The 25,934-nt window shown below is 42.4% G+C and overlaps 1 protein-coding gene across 1 annotated transcript in view; it reads left to right on the forward strand.

The window, feature by feature from the left end:
* Positions 1-25,934, forward strand: part of ADAMTS12 (ADAM metallopeptidase with thrombospondin type 1 motif 12) — a 409,046-nt gene that overhangs the window by 277,000 nt on the left and 106,112 nt on the right. Inside the window, exons 13-16 of the mRNA XM_007466839.1 lie at positions 2,833-2,966; positions 10,373-10,493; positions 17,142-17,386; positions 19,079-19,217. Coding sequence (XP_007466901.1) covers positions 2,833-2,966; positions 10,373-10,493; positions 17,142-17,386; positions 19,079-19,217 — 639 coding nt within the window. The remainder of the gene's footprint in view (positions 1-2,832; positions 2,967-10,372; positions 10,494-17,141; positions 17,387-19,078; positions 19,218-25,934) is intronic.

The raw sequence follows: 25,934 nt of genomic DNA on the forward strand, positions 1-25,934 counted from the left end.
AGACAGCGATTATTTAGAAAATGGTAAAACAAAGCATGAAATCAGTGCAGAATTGATTAGAAATGGTACAATGGAAAAATCTGAAGGACAAGAGGATATTTCAGGAAAGATTGGTATATGTGTGGGAAAGAGAATTGAGCCGGCTTTTGACTGCTCTGAAAGAAGATTGGAATGATAGAAGCATAGCTTATGGGGTAACTGCAAGGACCTTTAGAATTCACCAGGTCATGATAAGGAGGTGAAATCAGCAACCATAACAACTGTCATTTGTCAAGCACTTACTGTATACCAGGTACCACGCTGAGTGCTTGACATACAGTCTCTGTCTTAATCCTCACTATTAACTACCCTGCAGGGTAGGTATTATTATCCCCATTTTTCAGATGAGGAAACTGAGTCACAGAAAGGTTAAGTAACTTTCTCAAGGTAATATTAGACCTTCATGAGCTAGAATCTGCTACATCTGCTCTCTGTAGAAGTAATGGCTCTAGAGGCTAATGATTCTCACCATATTTAAGACCCATGAAAGATGATTATAATGGAGTCCAGTGGGTATTCTACCAAGTTTGTTTCTCAGATATGATCCATGAATAAATGCATTGCCTAATAACACGAAGAGTGGTTACTTTAAATATCTCATCAAAGCATTTGTTTTTTGTTAAAAATAATTCTGTGCCTGTAGGTTACGGGTTAATAGCATGAGCTCTAAGCTAAACCATCAGCTTCTACTGCACCACTCATACTGTGAGATCTTGGAAAACTTAATCTCTCTGAGCCTAAGTTTTCTCTTCTAGATGGGGATAATAAAAGAACTCACATCATAGGGTAGTTGTGATGGTTAAAATGAAATCAGATAACCCCTGCAAAGCACAAGAAGATCTGGAAAATAACGTTTAAGTAATACATTGGCTGTTATTTGAACAAAGCAACTTTCCCTTAGCTCACTAAATAGACAAGACTAGCAAAAGCCTCTGGGTAGTTTCATCCTTCAGCGAGGGAGTCAAACAGCACAAGCCCAGAGGGAGTAAAACTAAGGCAGACATTGGAACCTCACCATTCTGGAATTCAGTGCAATGCTTGCCTTTGGATGGGGGTTTACTTGCTGTGAGGACCCGTTTTTTTACAACCCTGAGAGTGAATGCCTTCTTAGAATTCGCACCCTCAGGCACCTCTAGTCCCAGCCCTCCCCAGCAGGCTGGAACAGGTAATTCCTTTAGAAAAGCTCCAGAATAATTGAGGGCTGCTTTGTCTTTGTGCTTCATGTGTCCAAATAGAAAATCTCAAATCTAAATTCTAAAGCTCAAATCAAAGCTTTTGAAAAAGTGTTTCCTCTGCCTCCATCCTTCTACTTGATGTTTCCTGAAATGATTCCCTGGACTCAGCACACCTGGATGGATGCTCTCATCTCTCAGAGAGCAGAATTGCTCCCAGGTGGCTCCCTCTAAGCACTTCTATTCAAGTTCAGGCAGTCACAGAGCTAATCATGCTGCCAGGAATGAAGATTTATAGTAATACTGAATTATGCCTTGTCTCCGGAGTCTGCTGGCCCTTTTCCGATGGCACTTTGTGATCTCTCCAACTCATTTTAACTTTATTCATTTTCTCAGACAACTTATCCACTGCAGTTTATATAAAATCAGTTGGTATTCTTTATTTGCTTTTACCTTTCTCCTTTAAGTTTTAAACAGATGCTTTAGAAATTGTCTCAAGTCCCTCCAGAGTTTCAGTGTTTGAGTTTTACTCTAAGTTATATTGGTGTAAGCTGTACACTTTTATTTCTTTACCACATGGACCATTGCATCCTTGAGCAGCCCTACCTAGAGCTGTGCACACTGGCCTTGCATTTGGGGCCCATCCACACTGAGGTGGGTCCAAGTCAAACGGCCTTACGGGTAGTCTCATTGAGCCCTCAGCTGGTCACACCACCAAGAAACTAACAGCCCTTGCCCCAGTAAACAGACCCAGAAGAGATCCCCAAAGGATCTTTCTGAAGAGGATATTCTCAAATTTTTCACTTAAAGAGAAAAAGACGTAACATTCAAAGAAAATTAACTCTTTGAATTCTTATCATATACAGATATTACCTATTAAAATTTTTAGGACAATTTATATTTTAAAAGTTACCTCTTTTTCTGGTTATTCGAAGTACCTACATATAGATACACATTTTATTAAGTAAATCTTTAGAACGATTCTGTGCAGGAGATCACTCACCAGGGAACAGAAAATTGAACCTTAGAATGGATTCAGTGCAGGACCCAGCATGATGGGATGGACCACTATGATAAGCAAGGTGGCTTCTGCTTTAGCAAAACAGCAGATCTTTTGTTTCTATGTGGTTGTAAACCTATGTCCAAGGACTTCTTGGACTCGAGGAGAACAAGGGAGAATATTTGTTGGGGGTGGTTTATGATAGTGGTAGTGGTGTTAGTAATGAGCTGGCCCCACGGGAGCATCTCCCCTGGTGGTCTGCTAACTTTGCTGCAAAATACCAGGCAAACATGATGCTTGTCTGGAGTTCTGCATCACTGGTTGCTATGACTTATTTTCTAGGTTAACCCCAGATGCTCACTGCCTTATTTTTACAAGCACAGTTCAACAGGGGATTTAAAGGTCTCATCACTTGTAACGAGAGGCGTAGCATTTTAAAGCAATCTTCCCAGTTTAATTTGTTGTAAAATGCTTTAACAGAAAGAAGCATGTGTCACAGAAAGGGAAAAGATGGGAATCTCCAGATGAATGACACTTGGGGATTCATACATACAAAATCCTGGGGGAAGGGTGCTGAGCAAGAAAGCTAACTTGCAAGGATTTGTCTCTTTTTCACTTCAGCACGTCCTTGTGAGCTCTACTGCCGACCCATAGATGGCCAGTTTTCCGAGAAAATGCTGGATGCTGTCACTGATGGTACCCCTTGCTTTGAAGGCGGCAACAGCAGAAATGTCTGTATTAATGGCATATGTAAGGTATTGGGTATGTTTCCTTAATCTACAACTTTATAAAACCATGACTTTTATTAATTCGGGAAGTCAGATGTGCTAATCTTTTGCTTTCGCGGTATTTGCATGTGGTCTGGTATTTTTATACGGTCTGTGAGACAAGACTTTTCAGTGTTCATCAAAATCACAGTTAGGAGCTGAATGTCCTCCTGCTGTCGTCTTCATTTCTTTTTTTTTTTTTTGCGGTACGCGGGCCTCTCACTGTTGTAGCCTCTCCCGTTGCAGAGCACAGGCTCCGGATGCGCAGGCTCAGCGGCCATGGCTCACGGGCCCAGCCGCTCCGCGGCACGTGGGATCTTCCTGGACCGGGGCACGAACCCGTGTCCCCTGCATCGGCAGGCGGACTCTCAACCACTGCGCCACCAGGGAAGCCCCGTCTTTACTTCTTGATCTGTTGATGTGCTCGGTGATATTATTTTAGGCATGAAGCTGGGTCAAGTTGAAGAAGTACCAACTTAAAGCGGGAAAATCACTAGGAAAAGGCAACTCGGATCATTTCAGTGGTATTGAATTGTTTGTTGGTTGCTTTGCCAACAGAGTTAGTTACATTCGAGGAAAAACTGAAATTAATAATTGTATAGTGTCTTTCACAGAGCATTTTGACATTTCATTCTCCATTGATCACCAACATGACCTCCGTAGGAAGACAGATGGCATGACAGGTAGTTATAAACCAGGTCTTCTGATTTCGATTTCACTTTTTCACATTGACTCCATTAAAAAATTCTGCCTAGGGCTTCCCTGGTGGCGCAGTGGTTGAGGGTCCGCCTGCCGATGCAGGGTACGCGGGTTCGTGCCCCGGTCCGGGAAGATCCCACGTGCCGTGGAGCGGCTGGGTCGGTGAGAGGCCCGCGTACCGCAAAAAAAAAAAAAAAATTCTGCCTTTATATAAAGTACTTAGATCTGATTTTTTAATGCTTTTATGTGTACAAACATTGAAGAATTTATCCCCATTGCTCACAGTCTGTTTTGCAAGGAACTGATGAACAAGTTTCGTGATCCAACACTCAGGCCTAAATCTCAGTTTAAAGAGGTGTTTTTAATCAGTGAAAAAAGAAACTATATAAAAATACTCAATTAACTATTAGTAAAGCATAATGGCTTAGTGCTCAGGCTCTAGAATATGAACCCAATACCACTATTTCCTAGCTGTATAACTCTATACATCTTTCTAAGACTCAGTTATCTTTCATAATATTGGGATATTAACATACTTTAGATTAAATAAGGCCATATAGGTTAAGCCCTTAACAGAGCCCCTGGCACACAATAAACTCTTAATATATTTTATTTGTTTTTGCAAATAATTATCACAATTTTTTCCACTGGACCAAATTGTTGCCATGAAAAGCTCCTGCCCATACATTGTTAGCACCCTGGGAAGGTGAATTTATCACCTTGCAGTTACTGATGGACTTATTCCAGTAGTGACCAAGGCACAGGAGGCAACATGATGATTCCCAGGACTGTGAGCTAACAACAAGCCATAATCAGACTCTAAATTGGAAAGGGCTCAGGCAGAATTCTCTTCCTGACACACTGATTACCACTGTAGCTACAAAGAGCCAAAAATAATTAATATATTTTAGGTTAGACCTGTTCCCTAGAGCAGGAAAAAGTTTATTTAGCTAACTTAGGCCCAAACAGTCCCATTGCCATTTAATACAGTGGTTCTCAGGCCTGGCTGCCTATTAGAATCACCTGGAAAGCTTTTACAACCTACTGATGCCTGGCTCTATCTCCACCCTATTAATTCAGAGTAGCTGTGACTTGGTCCTGAGCATTGGTATTTTTAAAACTCCACAGGTGATTGCCATATGCTGCTAGGGCTGAGAACTTTAGTCATCAAAAAATGAATGTAATGCTAAAATTATCTTTTAGACCTAAATACCTTTGCATGCATAGAGACAGTATCTTTAGCTTGTGATGGAAAAAACAGATATTTTGAACAAAACATAAGGGGTCTTGTGTATCTCTCTTGAAACCAGTTAAATCAGCTTAATAGAATAAGCCAAATTCTCTCAGCTTGCCTTTTTCTTTCTGGAAACCAGTTAAGGCCTTTTAGAAGCTTTAATTACTTTCTGTCTACACCACACTGAGTTAAGTTTTTAAGCAGAAAAAAATATGTCCAATCAAGTTTACCTTAATAGCCTAAATACAATTTATCTTTTAAAGATCCAGATTGTAGTTATTTTCAGCTTTTGTTAGTCTTCTTATTCATTTACCACAGTTTTTTCAAAGGGAATTGAACGTGTATTGAAATAAAAAGTTACACCATCAGAAAAAAAAATATATGTGCCTAATTCATCTTCTTTGTGGATATGAAAATATTTGCTTATATTCATATAAATACTTGTATTTGCTTATACTTATATACTTAGCTGTCTATTTGGAAATTATGATATTTGCCAACATTTTGGCATCTTAGATTTGCAGATTTTGTTGTCGAGGAAATTATCGAACGTTGATCAAAACTGAATTTGTTTTAGGAAGAATCTGTCTGTGCCCCTCCCCCAATTTTTTAACTGGTACTGAACTCCTAAGCTGCTTTTTTTCTAGTTATTGAATTTTTTTTTCTACTATTTCAGTTACTTTACTGTATCTACAGAAGGCCAAGATTTTTAAGTAAAGTGGTATTTACAGTTAAATTATTTTCTCCTTTGCTTTTTAAATCACAAGTACAACATGCAGTAAGCTTTTAAATATATGAGCAGATATTCCCACCCCTCTTCCAACTGTCCCAGCTCTGCAGTCTTACCTGCTGTCTTAAGACAGGCTGCTAACCATACAACTTTCTCACCCCTTTCTCTTGGTAACCAGTTCTTTGACTTTCAGTTCCTTCACTCTTCCCTTTTCTCCCAGTCAGCAAAGCTTTGGCTTCATTTCTTCCCCAAACAGCCTGGATGCCCTGAACTTGCACATCAGCCATCCCCTAGATTTCTCCTCTCAGCCTTCCATCAACCTCTTTCCCCAGGACCCTGATTCTGACCAACCCAACCACAATGACTTTTTGTTCTTACAAGCAGTCTACTATACACTTCTTAAAATAATAATTCAACTTTGTGAATTTGTGCCCTTACAGAGTCAGTGTCTTCAACCCCAGCCGAGTCCTTAACCTTACTCGACAATCTTCCTACCCGCCCTAAGTTAGCCCACCTTCTCATTGCTCTCAGAAACTCTCCTGAACCTTCTTTGTTCTCTCTCAAGGCCATTTTGGTCATCTCAGTGATTGACTGAACACCCCAAAATCAATTTCTCTGGGCCAGATGTCTTTCTAGAAGGCCACATCCTATCTCTTGGCCCTTAAAATTATGGTGAGGAAAGCATTATTGCTGCTGTCCCATTTATTAAAGGACAATATCATTTACCTGTTCTCAGTTAAGCATAACTGGCACTATCTTCACACTAAAGTTTCATTAGCCGAGAATGAATCTCCTCTTGGAACCAGGCATCTTTCCAGTCTCTACCTTTGCCAAGGGACTGTAGAAAGAAATGACGACATTCTAAGTAGATTAGGCCAAGGCGCCAGTTGGTATTTCAGTCCTCAGTTACTTGAGAATTTACTAAGTAAAACAGTAAAACTCATAAGGAAGAAGTGAGAATTGGTAAGAATACGTATTACTTATTCACTCACGTAGGGCTGAAAGCCTAGTGAAAGACTGGGACCTGACTTCTCTAAGTAATACTCAAGATAGCATGCTCTTCAGTTCAAATGATAGGGTCAAGAAGTGATGATACACTTCTGCATGGGAAAGGAAACAGTCATCAGAATAAAGAGGCAACCTACCGAATACGGGACAATATTTGCAGACCATATATACAATAAGGGGTTAATATCTAAAATGTATGAGAAACTCCTACAGCTCAACAGTAGAAATACAAATAACCTGACTTAAAAAATGAGCCAAGGACTTGAATAGACGTTTCTCCAAAGAAGATATACAGATGGCCAACAGGTATATGAAAAGGTGCTCAACATCGTTAAACATAGAGAAATACAAGTGAAACTCATGAGATATCACCTCATACCTATTAATATGGCTATTACCAAAACACAAAAGATAACAAGTATTGGTGTGGATATGGAGAAATTGAAAACCTGTGCACTGCTGGTGGGAATGTACAATGGTGCGGCCACTATGGAAAATAGTATGGAGATTCCTCAAAAAATTAAAAATATTTATTTTAATTAAATTAAAATATTTATTTTTTAATTAAGTTAAAAATATTTAATTTTTACCACATGATCCAGCAATGTCAGTTCTGGGGTATGTATCCAAGAGAATGAAATCAGGATCTTGAAGTGACATCTGTACGCCCGTGTTCATAACAACGTTATTCACTAGCCAAGACACGGATGGAAACAACCCAGATGTTCATCAACAAATGGATAAAGAAAATGTGGTATATACATACCATGGAATATTACTCAACTTTAAAAAAGAAGGAAATCTTGACATTTTGACAACATGGGTGAGCCTGGAGAACATTGTGTTAAGTGAAACAAGTCAGTCGCAGAAGGATAAATGCTACAGGATTCCACTTATATGAGAATCTAAAATAGTCTAACTCATCAAGGCAGAGAAGAGGATGGTAGTTGTCAAGGGAACAGTGGAGAGTTGCTGTTCAATGGGTATAAAGTTTCATTTACGCAAGATGAATGAGTCCTAGAGCTCTGCCGTACAACGTATTGCCTGTGGTTAACAACACTATATTGTGCCCTTAAAATTTTGTGACGAGGGTAGGTCTCATGGTAAGTGTTCTTACCACACACATACACAAAAGGGATGCAAGGAAACTTTTGGAGCTGATAGATGTGTCTATTGCCTTGATTGTAGCAGTGGTTTCACAGGTGTTTGTATGAGTCCAAACTCATCAAATTATAAAATTAAATATGTGTAGTATTTTATATATCAGCTACACCCCCCAAGAAAGCTGTTTTTAAAAGAAAGAAATAATGATGGGAAATTAAAGGGATTTTCTTTTTTTAAAAAGAAATGCAGCCTGTTGGGAGGCTATCTGGCCTCCTTAGAGGCACATCGAAGGAGAGCCATACTGGATCAGAGCCCCTCTGATCCGGCTGAAAGACAGTATTGCTGTGGCCCTGTTGCCAGAGCACAGGACGTGGAAGAGAGGAATGTCTGTTCATTTTCCCCTGAGAGCCTTACATTTTATGTATAGCAAGGAGGACGGGCTTCTGCCGCCTTTGGTTATGTACGCAGTTCGGTGTTGACTATGCTGTGCGCAGCTGATGGAGGAACAGAAGGGTGCAGTCTCCACAAGAACCACGCACTATGCCGTGGGCCAGCCTACTGGGGTGTGTATGTTTCCTTCCCCGCCCCTGCCCCCCAGGGATGCAGGCAAATATTGCTGGAGGAGAAAGATGGGCTCAAGGTATTTGTTTTTCTGGCTTTCTTTCCTTTTTCCTTCACATTTTTTATCCATCCCCTCTTGGTAGAGATTGTTTTTAAACACTTCAGTATGTTGCAAAGTATGTTTCCCTTGCTGGTTCCAAATCAGTGAAGGAATGACGGTCACTGAGAATAGGATTTGTAAAGGTCAGCTTATTAGAGGATGCTCAAGCTTGACGTAAACATATCACTTGTGACGGGTTGGCATTTTGCTTATAACCAGTGAAGGCACACATCCAGACAATTTCTTTCTTTTCCATTGTGATTAGCGTTGTTAAGTTTTTTTAATCTCTTAGCAGTTTATTTTTCCCAACTGGGTCAAGGAGCACCGTCTTTGGATCTAAAGGAAGTTAGACACGGTTAACCTGAGTAATGGCGCTATTTTTTGTCTGTGGGCCTTAATTCTCTGTTTAGAATTAAGGTGGAGGGAGGGTGTATTTAAAGACCTAAATGGTTCTTCCTTTCAGTCGATTTGAGGTGGCTTTAAAATAAGAAAGGAAATTATCTTTGAGAGAGAGAAAAAACTACCTGGGCACAATTCTTCTTCCCAAACAGAGAAGAAAAATCCAATTAATATAATATGGTGTAGGCACTTAGCTGGTAGCGCAGTGGTTAAGGATCCACCTGCCAATGCAGGGGACACGAGTTCAAGCCCTAGGTCTGGAAAGATCCCACATGCCGCAGAGCAACTAAGCCCGTGTGCCACAACTACTGAGCCTGAACTCTGGAGCCCGTGAGCCACAACTGCTGGGCCCGCACGCCACAACTACTGAAGCCCATGCTCCTAGAGCCCGTGCTTCGCAACAAGGGAAGCCACCACAGTGAGAAGCCCGCACACTGCAAAGGAGAGTAGCCCCCGCTCGCCGCAACTAGAGAGAGCCTGCGTGCAGCAACGAAGACCCAACGCAGCCAAACATAAATAAATAAATAAATAAAAATTTAAAAATATATATAATATGGTGTAGCTTTTCCTCTTTCTTCTACCACTGAAATGTGCTTAAGGAATATAGGCCGTAGAAGAGAGCAAGGAACAAAGGACTCCAGTGGAAGTTCACGTGTTTTCCATGACTTTCCATCTGAGTGTTAACGATTCTCTGGTATTCGATGCTACCAAACACCCCAAGTTTCATTACTCTCCTTTTCCAGAATGGGAATTGGATGGGAAAGGCTTGGCCGTATTGGGGGCTGGAGGAGAAGGAACCAGTGCAGAGGGAAGGATGATGACTTGGGAGGACCAATGGACAGAGCACTGAGAAGGGGTCAGGTCCAGAGCACAGGAACAAGATTAGGCCTGGCTCAGGGGAGAAATGACCAGTTCCTCCTCTGCAGCTAGAGGGAAGGAGGTCAGGATGGCTGGGATATGGCTACATGTGACAGGTGGTGGGGCTGGGGTCATAGGAGGCTCCAAAGGATCTGCTGATGGGTCTGCAGGTCCGAGATCTCATCCCTCACGGGACTGGAATGGTCTCAGCATGAAGCCAGGTTTTCCCCCAGGGCTGCCAGTTCAGACAGGAACCAGAGAGAATATCCCCAGTGAAGAAGGTAAAGGGAATGAACAACTAAGTATAGGTGGAGTCATTCCGTCATCCCTGGGAATCTCATTAGAGAGGAGGGGGCATGAGGTTTGCACATCGGAAAGGGATTTGCTGCTCCACCAACAATGATTCCAAGACATTTTCATGGTTCCATTTTTGGAAGTGTGTTCAATTCTGCCTCTCAGGGGAAATTGCAGATGCATTCAGTGTGCACCTCTCTCCCCTCAAAGCAAGTATTTCCTTTAGCATCAGTGGGTGCTTTGGGTATTCTTCTGGCCACCACCAGGAAAGGAAAACTTTTATCTTGTATCTGCCCCCCACCACTGTCTCATCCACAGCAAAGGGGGGGGAAGGAGGAGTCAAAAGTCCGGGGCAGGTGTGGCCTCTCCCGCCTGTGTCACTTGTCCTCAACCTCTCTTCCCCACAGATGGTCGGCTGTGACTATGAGATCGATTCCAACGCCACAGAGGATCGCTGTGGCGTGTGCCTTGGGGATGGCTCAGCCTGTCAGACCGTGAAGAAGGTGTTTCAACAGAAAGAAGGATCAGGTAATAAACACATAAATAATTGAGGTGGCAGGGGACTGAGAATGAAGGTCAAGATGGAGTGTTACTCTTTTTAAGCAGATTGTGACTTTCACAGAATTCAAAATGGGTGTAGCCTTCACTACAAAGGGGTAAAGTTTCCTCGGCAGTTTTAGAAAAGGGGTCGAATGCTAAGCAATTACAGGAAGCATCACGTTGCACTAGGGATCTAAGATGGCTTAGTGGTTAGTGGCTGTGCACAGGACCAGGTTTAAGAGTGTGATCCGGGCTTCCCTGGTGGCGCAGTGGTTGAGAGTCCGCCTGCCGACGCAGGGAACACGGGTTCGTGGCCCGGTCCGGGAGGATCCCACGTGCCGTGGAGAGGCTGGGCCCGTGAGCCACGGCCGCTGAGCCTGCGCTTCCGGAGCCTGTGCTCCGCAACGGGAGAGGCCACAACAGTGAGAGGTCCGCGTACCGCAAAAAAAAAAAAAAAAAAAAAAAAAAAATTGTGATCCCTGGAGAGGATTCAGGGCTGAAGGCCAATGGACCGAGACCTGGGGGAGAGAAGAGATGAAGAGCTGGCTGAGGAGGGTGCAGACCTAGGAGCAGGTTCTGTAACTGAGAGCAGAGAAGCCAACAGTGGGTTTAAAGGCAGAAGAGTCGGGGTGTAGCTTCAGGACCAGAGGAGAGGCGAGGCAGGGTTGCTTCAATTTACTCTTATTCCCAGTTCCTCCCTGTAAGGGAGTCCCAGCCAGTGGTGCCTTAAGGCTATCCAGGTGGCTTCTTCCACCTAACATGCCCTCCTTACTCACATTGCACTATTCCTTTCCCATGATTACCTTTTTCGAGGTTTCTTCTTTGTGCAGCTTTGGGCTGTTGATAATCCTCGGGGCATGGAGAGCCCATCCTCATCCCAAATCAGCTGTGACCCTGCAGACTGTCTTCAGTAAAGACAGTTCCCATGATCCCTTGGCACCAGAGCAGTTGCTGAAGGCGTCTTGGGACGAGGCTAAGTTAGGCCTGGAGATGATGAAGGCAGCTGAGAGCGTCTTAGTTTAGTCCCCCTCGTCCCCTCCTCCCCAAGAAATACCCCGAGACAAGAATTCAGGTACCGTTAGTTTGTATGGAGGTCAGAGAATCCTGGGAAACACCAGTAGGGCATTGGAGGCAGTGAAACAGAGAAAGGGAGGCAGCCAGAAAGGGAGTGTCATTAAGCCACTTATTATATAGGAGCCAGTGCAGAAGTTGTACTTCCAAAGTTTTCCCGCCCAGGAGGGAAGGCATTGAGACAGTACACACCAGTTCCCACTAGCCATTGCTTGACGCTGCTTTGGGGAGGTGGGGGGGATCTGGTTGTTAATTCTCTAAATTCCAAGGAATGCAGGTGCTGGAAATAGGGTGGCCAGGGTGCACCACCCAGGTAGAGCCAGAGGGGATGGGGCAGTATCCCACGCTGGGGCTGGGGTGATGCCTAGGGTGGAAGTCAGATATAGTGGGCCATCTCCCTTCTAGACTTGCTTAACACCCGGGATGAAGTTACTGGGTATGCCCCTGAGTATCGGGTGTGGTCATTAGATGACCCATTTTTCCCTAGCACACATCACCAAAATTTGGACTTAATCCATTGACTTCCTAAAACTACCACTCTAGACTCCTCTGGCCTTAATTGGCTTCTCTAGACCTCACCAATGCCAGGCCCTCTGACCACTGAATCAAGTCCTGGTCTTATACACACTGGCCTGCTTTGTTTTGATGCTGGGAACAAGGGACCACATTTTCTGAGCATTCTGGCACTCTCCTATGACTAATTGTGTCACTTAACTCAGTGCCCAAACCACCAGCCTTGATTCCTACCTCTTTTATTTAATCATAACCAGAACGTGCTCAACTTTTGTTTGAAATCTTTTTATGGAACTAGAACAGTTACCGTATAAAATTCACCTTTAATTTTATATTTTAAATGATACATTTGTATATCTATTGAGTAGATTTGATGCACATAGTAATTTTAAGTCTTTTGGCACAAGAAGTTAATTCAATTTCCACTGTCTGATATAGCTCACATACAATTTTTCACTTTTACAATTCAGCATGTTGGAAAAAAAATCTATAATCTAAAAAGCAGAGGAAAGACACAATGTCCCTGTTTTTCAACTCTTGCTGCCAGAATCCATATCTTTAGAATAGGAGATTCCTGAAATGGAGTAAAAGCAGCAGCTGCCTGGAATTATGTGTGTACCTGACCACCTGGATCCCATCTACTTTTGATTCTGTGTGTTTATGTGCTTAGTTCTTCCGGCTGTAGCTCCCTAGACTCTGCCACTGATCTTTATGGTCAAAAGATTAACTTCATATAGAGTTAGGAATTGACAACAATTACAAATTATGCTAAAATTACCATCTTAATCCCGTAATGAGGCATGTTCTGGACTTTTGTTTGCGGCTCCCTAGGCTCTGTGACAAAATGAAAATGATCGTGAATGAATGGAACCCGTTAAGAACACTCACAGCACAGGCCGGAGGGCTGTGGCCGCAGTGTGGGTGTAGGGTCCATACAAGTCTGGGCGGTGGGACATGAGACCCTTTTAGGAAGAAATGATACGGCTTCATGACTCAAAGTTGCTCCTAGGCTGTTCCGTAAGGTTCAATTTCTTTGCTGTGGATTCAAGAGAAAATAGGGACCTTTCTAAGATTTTAGGGAGGGTGAATGACGTGAGGAGATCAGTGTCATAGAAAGACTGGTTTGCCAGCAACATACAAAGTTGCCCAGAATAGGAGAGCCCAGTGCTGGGAACCCAAACATTAACCCAGGTTCAGGAGATAAGGACCTGGACTAAAGAAATTCATGTAAAGGGGATGAGAATCATATAAGAAAACATTCCAGAGACAGAATCAGAGGCAGAAGGTAGGACTTAATGATAAGAGAGGACATGGCTTTCTTGAAACCATGTTTACCAAAATACCACCTTACCTGGGGACTGTCCTATGTCATGCTTTCCAGGAAACCTTGAGTTGGAAGGGGTAGGGAGAGTGACTGGACACTTTACACGGGAGTTTTCCCATCAAAAGAGCTAAAAGACCTCCAGGGCTCAGGGCTGTGAGGAAGCATTTAGGGTCAGGAAGCCCCTGTCGGTCTCTATTCCCTCTGCTATGTTTCCACTGGTTTCTAGCAAGAGGATTATGGTTGCTCACCATGTGTTCCAAGACTCCAGACCCCTTAGAACCCTCTTTTGAAATAATTGAGGCTAAAACTCCAAATCCAGGGCAGTTTAATTCTCAGTACATCTGCCTGGCGAATGTAGTTTTACCTAACTCTTCCTCACTGTGATTTGTGAGCAGGTCAAATGCAGTTTTGGATCTGAACCCGACAGCAACGCGTCACTGCTGTCAAGCCAGGCTTCAGAAGATGGATCTGTCTTTCCCAGGAGCCCCCTCACAGAAACCATGGCATCTTGGCCTGCAGTGAGGATTGTCTTGCTTGCCACACGGTGACAGCACAAATCGTAAAAAAAAAGACAAGCTGGTAGTTGTAGTTAAATTGCCTGGGTTAATAGTATGACCTCTTTATAAACACATTTTTATTTGAAGTGACAGACTAGAAACCAAATATGCCAGTGGATAAATCCTTTTTTTAGAATAGTTGAATAAGATGCACATTAGCACCAATAATCCATTGTCACTCTTATGATATGTCTTCAGAAGTGAGACCAGTCTTCTGCTCCATCCTCAAAGGCCCTGAATATTATTTTAGCTCAAGGTGTTCAACTCAGTAATGGGCTGGTTTCTCCAGGTGGTCTCCATGGGCCTAGAGGCTCCTTCTTTGAGGTCAAGATTATGTTTTCCACTTCCCCCAATACTGGTGCAAAAGAATCGTGTTTACTGAGGAAAATGGAAGAAAAGTGATTTACTGAATGAATATATTCATCGTTCTTAATACTTTGGAGATATTCTTACCAACCCTGAAAATCTGACCTTGACATAGAATGAATGTCTCAATAACCCTTCACCCCCTACAACTTTTTAATATGATTCTCATTTCTGTAAAGAAGACCCATGAGGATGAGACATTCAAGGGGATTTTTTTCATCTCTGTTCTACCAATCACATTTTTTCATTAAAAATGCTGTATTAGGAGTTGGTTAGCAAAGCCTGGTTATAGATATGTGTGTCGTGTGTGTGTGTGTGTGTGTGTGTGTGTTTTGTGTGTGTGTGTGTGTGTGTGTGTGTGTGTGGCCGTGTGATGTGGCATAGATTTCTTCCTCTCTTGGGAACTCAGTTTCCTCATTTTATAGATAAAGAGATTGATGGTCATTCCCTTCCACCTAAATGTCCATTAACAGTTGGCTTATTAAATAAATGGGTTTATGTCATTTTGGCAGTTGTTGAAATGCTAAAAAAAAATGTGGAAAGATATGTAAGGTATATTAAATTTAAAAAGCAATAGTTAAAATAGTTCACATAGTATGATCTCACTTGTTTAAAAAAAGTATGTGTATGTGTGTTTATACATGCAAAGAAAGGTTTTGGAAGAGAATCCAAGAAACTATTAACTGTAATTATCTTCGGGACATAGGACTCTGGGTGGAGGGAAATGGAAACTTTTACTTTTCATTTTATACTCCTCTCTATTGTGGGTTATTTTGTCATGTGTAAAGGAGTCTGGTGGCTATGTTATGGTTCATTTCGACTCCAAACACCACAATTTTATCTTTTGGGTTCCTCTTAGGTATTCTTTTGCAAAAATATATTACAAATATGTATTGCTTTTGCTCATGGCTAAATCTGCCTCCGTTTACGTCTTCTTTCTACAAACTGTTCGGAAGCAGCAATTACATTCAGTGAAAGCTTTTATTTTAAATTTGATGTACTTTGCCTTTTGATAAGACAGAATCTACACAAAATATTTCTAATTTTAGATTTTCTTAAGAGGAAGATAAAAGGCAAACTCTTCTGGGGTTTTTTCTCATCTAGTTCTCACTGGTTTTTGTTTTGGCTTTTGGTTTTTGTTTGCTTTTAAACAAGGCATATGGTGGTTGCCATATTCTTTAATGCTAGTTGACTTTATGCTATGAGAAGCTCTGCTATGCTGCAGGGAGCAATGCTCCAAAGGCATTTTAAACAATGGCATCACCCTCAATTACATGTGATTAAATATTTTCCCTGAGCTAGTTGGAACTGAATAGTTTCAATCAGCTGTGTCAGGCAAGTGTGTGAGGGCCCCGTGGAATTTAATCAAGCACTTCAGGCTGCATACTTCCCTCCTTTGGGTGGGAGCTGCCAGTTCGAAAAAACAGAGCTGAGGTTGTGGTCTGTACCCAGCTTCTGAGTAAATCGTTCCTGCTGGCCAGATGTGGGTTTTAACTCCCAGGATCCCATGCTATGTTAATGTCTGAGGGAAAGAGAGCAGTCAGGGCACTTTTAGGTGACAGAGATGAGGGTGTGTTTGTTAGTCAAAAAAAACCTTAGTGTATATCCAGTGGAAAATGATCAAGGTCTTAAAATCAAGTTTTGTATGGAAAAGGTAAAGGAACAGAGAAAATTTAGCTTAGAAAAGGACAAAATAATCGATTAGTAGGGCTGGGAGGGATGTCAGACATCATCTCATTCAAGCTCTCATCTCATTCAACGTCCTTCATTGTGCAGATGACATTCAAAGAAGTTAGATAAGTCAGTGGACATCATGGAGCTCGTTCGTGGCAGTGTAGAAACTAGAATCGGATGTCTGACTCCGATGCCCCAGTACTCCTTGCCCAATGCCAGCCCCAGCGTCTTTCCATTCTATCACAGCTATGAGATGATGGTTCTTTTGAAGCATAAACAGGATGAGTGCATAAAGGGCTTAGCCTAGAGCCTGGCAAAGAGAGGAAGCCATTATGTGTTCATTCCTTTTCTCCCCAGTAGGTCTCCTACCGTAACAACCAATAAGCAAGGATAAGACTGTAGCTAGAATTGATCATGGTCTTTAAGTAGATGTCCTCTGTGCTTTTTCAGAATGTTGGATTAGAACACATGAGAACAACAGAAGTTTATATTTCATCAAAACATAAGAAAAAATGTGAAAAAACCCTTTCTAATGAATGTAATTGTCCAGCAATATAAAAAGCTGTGCTCAGAGCTGAGTTTCTCATCACAAGCTGTATTCAAGAGCACCAGGTGGCAATCAATCCAAGATTCCCTCCAGAATTCTCATAATGAATTTAAGCTATGACTAAATTACTTCTAAGAGTCTGTCTTTAATTTTCAGGAAATGAGGGTGAGCGAAAGGATATAGCCACTGAAATGTTTAGGGAGATTAATCTGATAGCAGCAACAAATGGGGAAGCAGAAATGCTAATAGGAAGCTGGCTAGGGGCTGTAACGTTTTGAACTGTCAACAGAAAATCGCAGAAAAATAAATGCTGGATCAACCACAAAAGGTTCAGGGTTCAATCTGCATTTATTTCACCTCTCCTCTCATAAAACTGATTACATAATGAGTCACAGGGCTCCTGAGAATTCTACTCATGGCCAAGCTTTTAAAGTTCACCGTAATTAGTGCATCTGCCAGTCCCAGTAACCACCCAGCAGGAAGGCAAGGGCACTAAACTGATGGAGATGCTGGGAAGAGGATGGATGATGAGTCAGAAACGGACTGTGTTCAACTAAGCTTGCATGCCTCTCTTCTCTCCTTAGGTTATGTTGACATCGGGCTGATTCCAAAAGGAGCCAGGGACATACGGGTAATGGAGGTTGAGGGAGCTGGAAACTTTCTGGCCATCAGGAGTGAAGACCCTGAAAAATATTACCTCAATGGAGGATTTATTATCCAGTGGAATGGGAACTACAAGCTGGCAGGGACCATCTTTCAATATGACAGGAAAGGAGACCTGGAGAAACTGATGGCCACAGGTCCCACCAATGAGTCAGTGTGGATCCAGGTAATGCAGAAGCAAAGGAAACTGCTGACATGTGCACTAGTTAGGATCTTTCTAATTTTCTTTACCAAGGTGTTTGCTAGGGGATATTCATTAAGAAACCTTAAAAAAAAAAAAAAAGAATCCTTAGGGGCTTCCCCGGGTGGCGCAGTGGTTGAGAGTCCGCCTGCCCACACAGGGGACACGGGTTCGTGCCCCGGTCCGGGAAGATCCCACATGCCGCAGAGCGGCTGGGCCCGTGAGCCATGGCCGCTCAGCCTGCGCGTCCGGAGCCTGTGCTCTGCAACGGGAGAGGCCACAACAGTGAGAGGCTGTAAAAAAAAAAAAAAAAAAAAAAGAATCCTTAAACCTTCTCTCAGCAAGGAACAGGGAGAGAAGTGAGATATTAGTTTATGCTGCTAATCCTTTATTGCCTAAAATTGGCAAAACCCTTGTGATGAAATGCCACGTGCCCTAAAATCATCTGTTGAATTTAGTTTCCAGTATGGTTGACAGGCTATTTATTTCAGTGTGTGTTCCTCAGGTATAAAATGGATGCTGCCAGTCTATGTCAGCCTGGTATGAGTTTCCAAACAGCTTTCCAGCAGTGGTGATGAATTGACATGGTTCTTTCACATGTTATCATGGGGTTGTCCTCAGGCAAAAAGTTTGACTTCGTGAAACTCTTGGAGAAGAGAGGGGTAAAGATGTAGCATGTGCTCTTCAAAGGCACAAGTGATTTGTCTTTCATACTAGCAAAGAACTGTAGAAAAGAGCGGGGTAATTATAGCAGCAGAGCAAGGCAGGTTGGGGCTGATGGATGGCCCAAGACAGTCACATCTAACCATAATTCAGCAGTTAGAAGGAAGTCATTTCAGAGCCAGAGATCAGAGCATTCACAGAAGCTGGAGGTCAGTGCTTGACAGCTATGATCCGTAAATGTCAGGAGACCTTACATCTTATAGGCCCGCACCATGGAGCAACCAGTCTACCACTTCTAAGTGTGAGATTAATCCATTTCAAACATGTGATAAGTAGATTGCCTGCAGGAGAGGGAAGTGAGGGGAGGGTCCCAAATTCTGTCTCCAGTTTTATTCCTTGGCTAAAACCCATGACCATTTTAATCCCAGAACTATATGCTTTCAAGAAAACTAATCGGCCTGAGAGCTAGAGAGGGCACCATAAAGCAACAACAACGGCAACAAAAGTTACTGTTTACTGAGTGCTAGCTATATGCCAACACCGATCTAATCATATCTAGTCACATTACTTTCGTTTGTTTAACCCTTAAAAGCACCCTATTAGTCATGCTATGATTATCCTCACTTTGTAGATGGGGAAAGTAAGGCACAAAGAGATTAAGTAACTTACCCATAACCACAAAGTTAGTAAGTACACAAGGGCACAAGGTGACCTACCAGCCTATTGTTGGAAAGGACACTCTGGTCGTTCCCTCAGAGTAATTCCCATATGATTAGGCCTCCCATGAATACCCATGAGAATTCAGTCAAGAAATAATAGAATAGCAGCAGATTAACTATAGACATATGTAGACATGCAGTTGGAAGTAGAGGTATTTCTTTAATGGTATGTATTCCAGTGCACACCTCCATGACTACTTTAAGATGATGGACATTGTACAGCATTTTTATATGACTGTGGTTTGCAGTATAAAGTCACAACAGAGTTTGACATGACCCCGCTCTTGTCCTTTAGCTTCTATTCCAGGTGACTAACCCTGGCATCAAGTATGAGTACACAATCCGGAAAGATGGCCTTGACAATGACGTCGAAAAGCTGGTGTATTTCTGGCAGTATGGCCGCTGGACAGAGTGCAGTGTAACGTGTGGGATGGGTGAGAACAGCTCCTCTCTCTATGAATCCACGTCAGCTTCAGAATAGGCCAGCAGTTTGCACTCTCGCCCCTAGGTCTGCAGGGTTCCACAAAGATGGCCCAGGGGCCTCAATAGGGAGTAAATGTGTTGGTCATGGTCTAAAGAAAGAGGCACTTTTTCTTTTATCAGTTTTACATACTGTCCTTCATGAAAGGTTTTGTTTGCAGAAAGGGTTACATGTTTTTTTTTAAAAAGCAGACCAGAAAGGTTTATAACTTCTCTGGTTGAGGACCTGAGGACCACAAAAGTCAAACCACCCACCAGAGATAACCTTTAAATCACGGCCAAATCCAGACCATAACCATCTCTCCTAATTCCTAGCTCAGTGTTCTTCTGTCTCCAATTTACCAGTTTTTCATAGCTACAAGAGAAACAGTTTTCTCTCATAAATCAAGCATTGGAGAGGTTCCTTGCTGTCAAGTGTGTCAGGATGGGACAAGTTCTGCTATGGTAACAAAGAAAACAAAATCTTCAGAACACAATGAAGGTTTATTTTTAACCCAGTCTAAATCTGGCACAGATTAGATGGCCCTGCTTCGTCTTGTAGCTGAGACATCTGAAATTGCCCCACAGGGATAGGGAGAAATTGAAGAGGCAGACTGGCCCTTAATTAACGGCCTTGGCCTGGAGTGACGCAAATCACTTCTGCTCATGTTTCTTTGGTTGGCCTCAGCCCTGTGGACACAATCCAACTGCAGAGAGAGGCTGGGGACTGTAAAGGAGTATGTGTTTGTAGAGTGCGGACTCTTGTGGCCACAGTGCTAGATGAACATTTCTGGGGCCTCTGGGGGCAGGGGTCGGGGCTGTTCTGGTACTTGGGGCTTTTCACTCATTTGGGGGCTTTAATAGTAGACTCGGCCTCTCTTTCTCCTTTTGGATCCTGTCCAAGTCTGTTTGGGAACTTTCTGCCTCTATTGTTACTGCTGCCTATAAAACTAGGGCAGCTATTGGCTGAAGTGCCAGAATCAGCAATATAGCAAAGGGAATCAAAGTGATGGAGAGAAGGGGTCAGGAGAGCACAGCCTCCACCTCCCTGGCTTCCCTCTCGTGTACTTTGCTCTATTTGTTCACTTGCTCTTTCGACCCGCCCACCCCCAGCCCCCAGGTAGTAGTCGTGGAAAGAGATCCAGGGACAGACATTGAGTCGTGACCCATCAGCCTTGTGAACAATTTTTGTATTACTGATTTCTTTCTTTCGCTCCTTCAGTATAGAAAACCAACAGCTCCCTTTTAGAAATCACAGGAATTATGTTCATTTCAAAATGTGTGACATCTTGAAAATCCTAAACCTCTGGAAATCTGTCCAGGTCAAATCTGGCAGCAGCCGTAAGGGGCATCAGTAAGAGTCAGCCCTGCTCTTCCCACTGCTGCCCAGGAGGGATGGGATCTTTCTGCTGAGAAGCAAAAGCAATTTAAGCAGAAAATAAGTAGGTGAAAAATATTTCCCTGAGGAGAAGTTGGGAGGAAAATGAGGTCATCGGGACTGTAGTTCACAAATACTTTTACGATTTTGCATCCCTTTTGTTCTCTTTTTTGCAGTGACGTACAGGTTTAAGCTTTAAGTTTAAATCATTTATTCCAGGACACCATGGAGAGAAACTCAGCCAGTCCTGCCTGAGCAGGGCCTTCTCAGAGAAACACGAGATTATCCACCCCACACCCCCTTCTATTTCAGCATGGGCCGGACCCTTTGCATTGCTTGTGTAGTATTTCAGAGCATGGGAAATACAATATAAATGGCTGATTTGTGCAGTGATCATAAAGATATATTCGTATTTAGCAAGGAAATGAAACAGCCTTACCAAACAGCGGGCGTTTGGCTTTGATACAGCCTGATCCTTCAGGAGCATCTCTGCCTGACTTGGGCATATGTCACTCTTAAGGTTTTTAAACCTTAACAGAAGCTATCATAGTGCCCATGTGCTTACCTGAATTTCAGCCATGCTATCTATTTGAGTGGCAGTGAGCTCTCTTAATTCTGGCAGAGAACGATGACAGCATATCTACCTTCACGCTCTCAGACATAGAGAATGAAATGTTAATATTCACATAAGACACTCACTGCTAAATATAAAGATGGAAGACTGCCAGAAACACTGAATCATTCAATGATGTATTTTTATTTCCTTTAAGTTAAAACTTTCTATATTATAAAACTAAGTTAAATATGTTACTGAAAAGTTAAAGTCACCACCCTATCATACATGCACTTTGGTACTTTGCTTTATTGCCTTTCAATATTATTTTCTCTCATCATAGATGTATATAGTTGTGCGCATATGGATGTATTTATGTACATATACACATGTTTTCACTTAACATCATAACGTGGGTACCATTCCATGTGTTATTCAGTCTCCATAGCTATCATTTTTGCGGATACATTATATTTCACTGGCAAGACAAAACAAAATTCCCTTAGCCAGTTCCTTATTGATCATCATCCTCTGATGTGCATCTTTGGGCCCATGTAAAGAATGATCTCATTAAATTTTAATTTGTAGATGGAATTTCTAGGTTCAAAAAGTAACATACTTATACCAAATGTTAAGAAACTTATTACCACATTGATTCCCATAGTAAAAAGGTTACAAACAGGTAGTAGCAATCATTTTATTTTATTTTACTTTATTTTATTTTGTTGTCGTGTTATTTTAGTTTTACACTTTTTCACTGGAAAAGATTGCAGAGGTCCCAGAAGAAAGGAGAATGCAATAACAAACCCCTGTAAATCAACCACTCAACTTTATCTGATCTTATTATGTCATGTTTGTTTCAATCTTCATTTTTAAAGAGTCAGAAGTTGCACAAATACACTTGAAGAGCACTGCCTAACTCCACTCCCTTTCCTTTTCCCCTGGAGTTAACTAGGGTCAATGTTTTATTTCCATGTGGGAGAAACACAAGAAGGGAAGGAAAAGAAATAGAAGATCTTGGCAGTGGTCTAGGGAAGTAATAATAGTGGCTTGAACTAAAGTTAAGGTGGTACAGATGGAAAAATCATGCAAATGTGGACATATTTAGGAGCTGTACTAGACTGAACTTAATGGCTGATTCCACTTATCTTTTGATAGAGAGTGGTTTGTGCGTGAGGGAGGGTTGAAGGGTGACCCCCAGTGTTCTCCTTCGCATAACTGGCTAAATGGTAGTGTCACTCGCTGAAACAGGGAACATGTGACAAGAAACAGATCCCAAGAGGAGTTTATGATTATATGAGTTCAATTAAAGTGCCTATGAGATTTCCAGGTGAAAATGCCCAAAGGCAGTAAGTAACATGCTTATTTTAAAAAGTAGGTCAGACTGCCTATCTTCGTCAGTTTGGCTGCTATAACAAAATACCATAGGCTGGGTGGCTTCAACAACAAACGTATTTCTCACAGTTCTGGAGGCTGGGAAGTCCAAGATCAAGGTGCTGGCAGATTCAGTTCTTAGTGAGAATCTTCTTCTTGGCTTGTAGATGGCTACCCTCTCTCTGTATCCTCACATCTTATGTGTCTTTTTCTTTTTATAAAGGCATCAGTTCCGTCATGAGGACCTTATCCTCATGACGTAATTACCTCCCAAATGTGCCACCTCCAAATACCATGGCACTGGGGGGTTAGGGCTTCAACATATGAATTTTAAGGGGACACCTTCATTTCATAGCACTGTCCTAACAAACTTATCCAGAGTGAACTCCTGTTGTAATTATTTTGCTGTCTTTCTTGGTATTATATTTCTTTATGGATTTTGGAATAATAATTTACAGGCTTGATTTGAGTGTGACTTCCTTTTAGTTTCTTTTAATTTCTCTTACCTGTCCCTTTCCTCCCTTTTTCTCTCTGTGTGCACCCACTCTTTGTAGTTTTTGCAGTTTTTTCCTGACCACACTGTGGGACCTCATTTCAGGACAGGACTTGCTAAGATGGTTCAAAATTGCCTCTCCTAGTGACGTTGAAAATACGTTAGGAATTATCACAGAGCCAGTCTGGCAGATTGGCTGAGCGCTCGCATGAGAAGCTGAGTCCTTACTTTGCAACCTTCCTAGGGCTGAAAGTCATGCAGAGTTAAGGCTCTAAGCAGTTTGTGGTGATGGTGGTCTCCTTCCCATCTCAGGCGGAGCAGTTAAAGCTCTTATATTTCACCGGGGCTGCGCACATGGCCACCGCCCACCAACTCAGCTTCTGGCTGAGAGCCCGGCAAACCCTTCACCTAAGTCCTGCTCACCCTTTTGCCGGGATGTTTACCTACATTTAAGCATTGTGACATTTTGTCTTCCCTTTTTATACAGTTATTATTTAATATCTTTTATAATTTATATTTTACGTATAATTTACATTGTGCATTTGGAGCAAAGAGCTGCATGAGTATAAATTCAAGAAGATGGGGCTTCCCTGGTGGCGCAGTGGTTCAGAGTCCGCCTGCCGATGCAGGGGACATGGGTTCGTGCCCCGCTCCGGGAAGATCCCACATGCCGCGGAGCGGCTGGGCCCGTGAGCCATGGCCGCTGAGCCTGTGCGTCCGGAGACTGTGCTCCGCAATGGGAGAGGCCACAACAGTGAGAGGCCCACGTACCATCAGTCATTGGCTTCTTATCTGGATGAAGGCTTTTGGAGGAAAACCAAAAACACGAGTTCCAAGGGGAAGATGAAGCTCCACCTCCGCTGGCTCAGTCCTGACCCTGCCAAGGAAGAAGGGCCTGGTGGGGCTTTGCCTGTTCCCATCCACCAAAGGCTGTCACACGTGTCTAAGTCAACAGCCCTCCCCTTCCCAACCAGGCAGCTTGTGTTTACAATCAGCTTCTTCTAGCAACTCTGTATCTGTTTGCTTCAAGAGAATATTTTGCCTCCACATACGTACCCCTTCTCCTTTTTTAAAGGATGAATTTAAACCAAGATGCCTCCAGGATCGAGGACAAAATGAGTATATTCACAGAGGAATCCGAAAAATACAATTTGAGGGAAAATGCAATAATTTTTGATGAGATGGGTGAAGGACAAGAAGCGAGTTACGTCGATTATTGTAGACACAATTTTGTGATTAAATCTGGAAAAAAGGCAGCCTGTTCTTTCTGCTTTTATTTTATTAACAGCTGAGGTAGTTAAAGTTATTTAAAATAAAATAAAATTTATGATTCAAAAAAATTCACCAAGATGTTATTTCCTTAGTTTGACTATTTAAACATTTTTATCATCTTTGTTCAAGAGCAGAAATCCATATGAAAAGTTGGCAAGGGTATTTTATAAATTTAGCTAACTGTCATCAAGGCCAGCCCACTTATTTTCCACAGCCCACTTTTCCAAGGCCAAGAGGACTCAGAGTATACCAGCAACGGGCCTCCCTCTCCACTAGTGTTTGTTCTTCTGTCCTCTCCACCATATTTGCTTTCACTCCTGCCTTATCTGTGGGGCATGACTTTGGGGTGACTCTGGGAGAATTTAGGACTAGCTGTCCCTTGGGAAAGGTTGGAAGGGAATGGAATAGCAAGTGCTACCATTCATTACAAGAGGCTTGTTGAAGAAAATTTACCCCAGTCACCCAGCCAAAGATCAACCATGAAAGTGCAACCAGTGGATTATCTGTGGAGGAACAGCTGCAGAAATGGCTTTTGACACAGATGCTGGTCTCAATAGGAAGCTCCAGGACTCCTTATTAAACAAAAAAATATTTTGGCAAAACCTCAAGATCACTTTCCTAAAAATGTAAAAGCCACAGTTTTGCCCCATGGCAACCCTAGTACTGTAGGAATCTGTCAGTTGTAATATATTCTAACCAGAATTCCCATGTGTCTTATAAAACTTACAGCAATGGCACTACTGTCAGACTATCATCACTTCTGAATGTGACCTTTGCCAGTTGTGTGCTCTGTTGTCTCCTCTGTGCTGTGTTTTCGGTCTAGAAGCACAACAACGGCCTGCACAAAATGAAGAACATTTTCTCCTGCCCCACCCTGGACGTCACCCTGCTTGGCTGAATTCTCTTTGGAGCATAGTCATTGTTCCTTTGTTTAAGGAACGTCACATTCTGATAGGAAAAGGCAAATACTGAAAACTCCACTGACATATATACACTGACATGTATAAAATAGATAACTAATGAGAACCTGCTGTATAGCACAGGGAACGCCACTTTGCTGTACAGTAGAAACTAACACAGCATCATAAAACAACTATACCCCCAATTAAAAGAAAAAAAAAGAAAACTCCAAAGACCATGCGAAGCTCCTGGAGATTGCTTGAACTGTTCTAAGCTGCCTTAGAAACTAGATCATGTTCATTAGGAATAAATACATGTAGAACAGATACTTACATCACTGAAACTAGTTCTTACAGAGTCTGACAGTATTCCTAGTAAGGCTCAAAATCATCACGTGGATTTGAGATATGTCCACATATCCTTGATAAAGCGTGAGAATAATAAGGGAACATATTTCACTCTGATCCTGATGGGTGACCACAGAGTGATGTTTAGAAGACAGAAAATCAGAGTCAGATACTTCCTTGACTTTTTTAAATTGCACACTCGGCGCTAATCCGTCTGACTTTGTCCTCTGTAACTGTCAGGTGGGATCAACCAAGTCCAGATATTGATCTCTAAAAATATCTGGAGGATTTTTTTTTTTTTTTCGGTACGCGGGCCTCTCACTGTTGTGGCCTCTCCCGTTGCGGAGCACAGGCTCCGGACGCGCAGGCTCAGCG

The sequence above is a fragment of the Lipotes vexillifer genome, unplaced genomic scaffold (genome assembly GCF_000442215.2).
Source record: "Lipotes vexillifer unplaced genomic scaffold, Lipotes_vexillifer_v1.1 scaffold647, whole genome shotgun sequence".
Classification (NCBI taxonomy): Eukaryota; Metazoa; Chordata; class Mammalia; order Artiodactyla; family Lipotidae; genus Lipotes; species Lipotes vexillifer.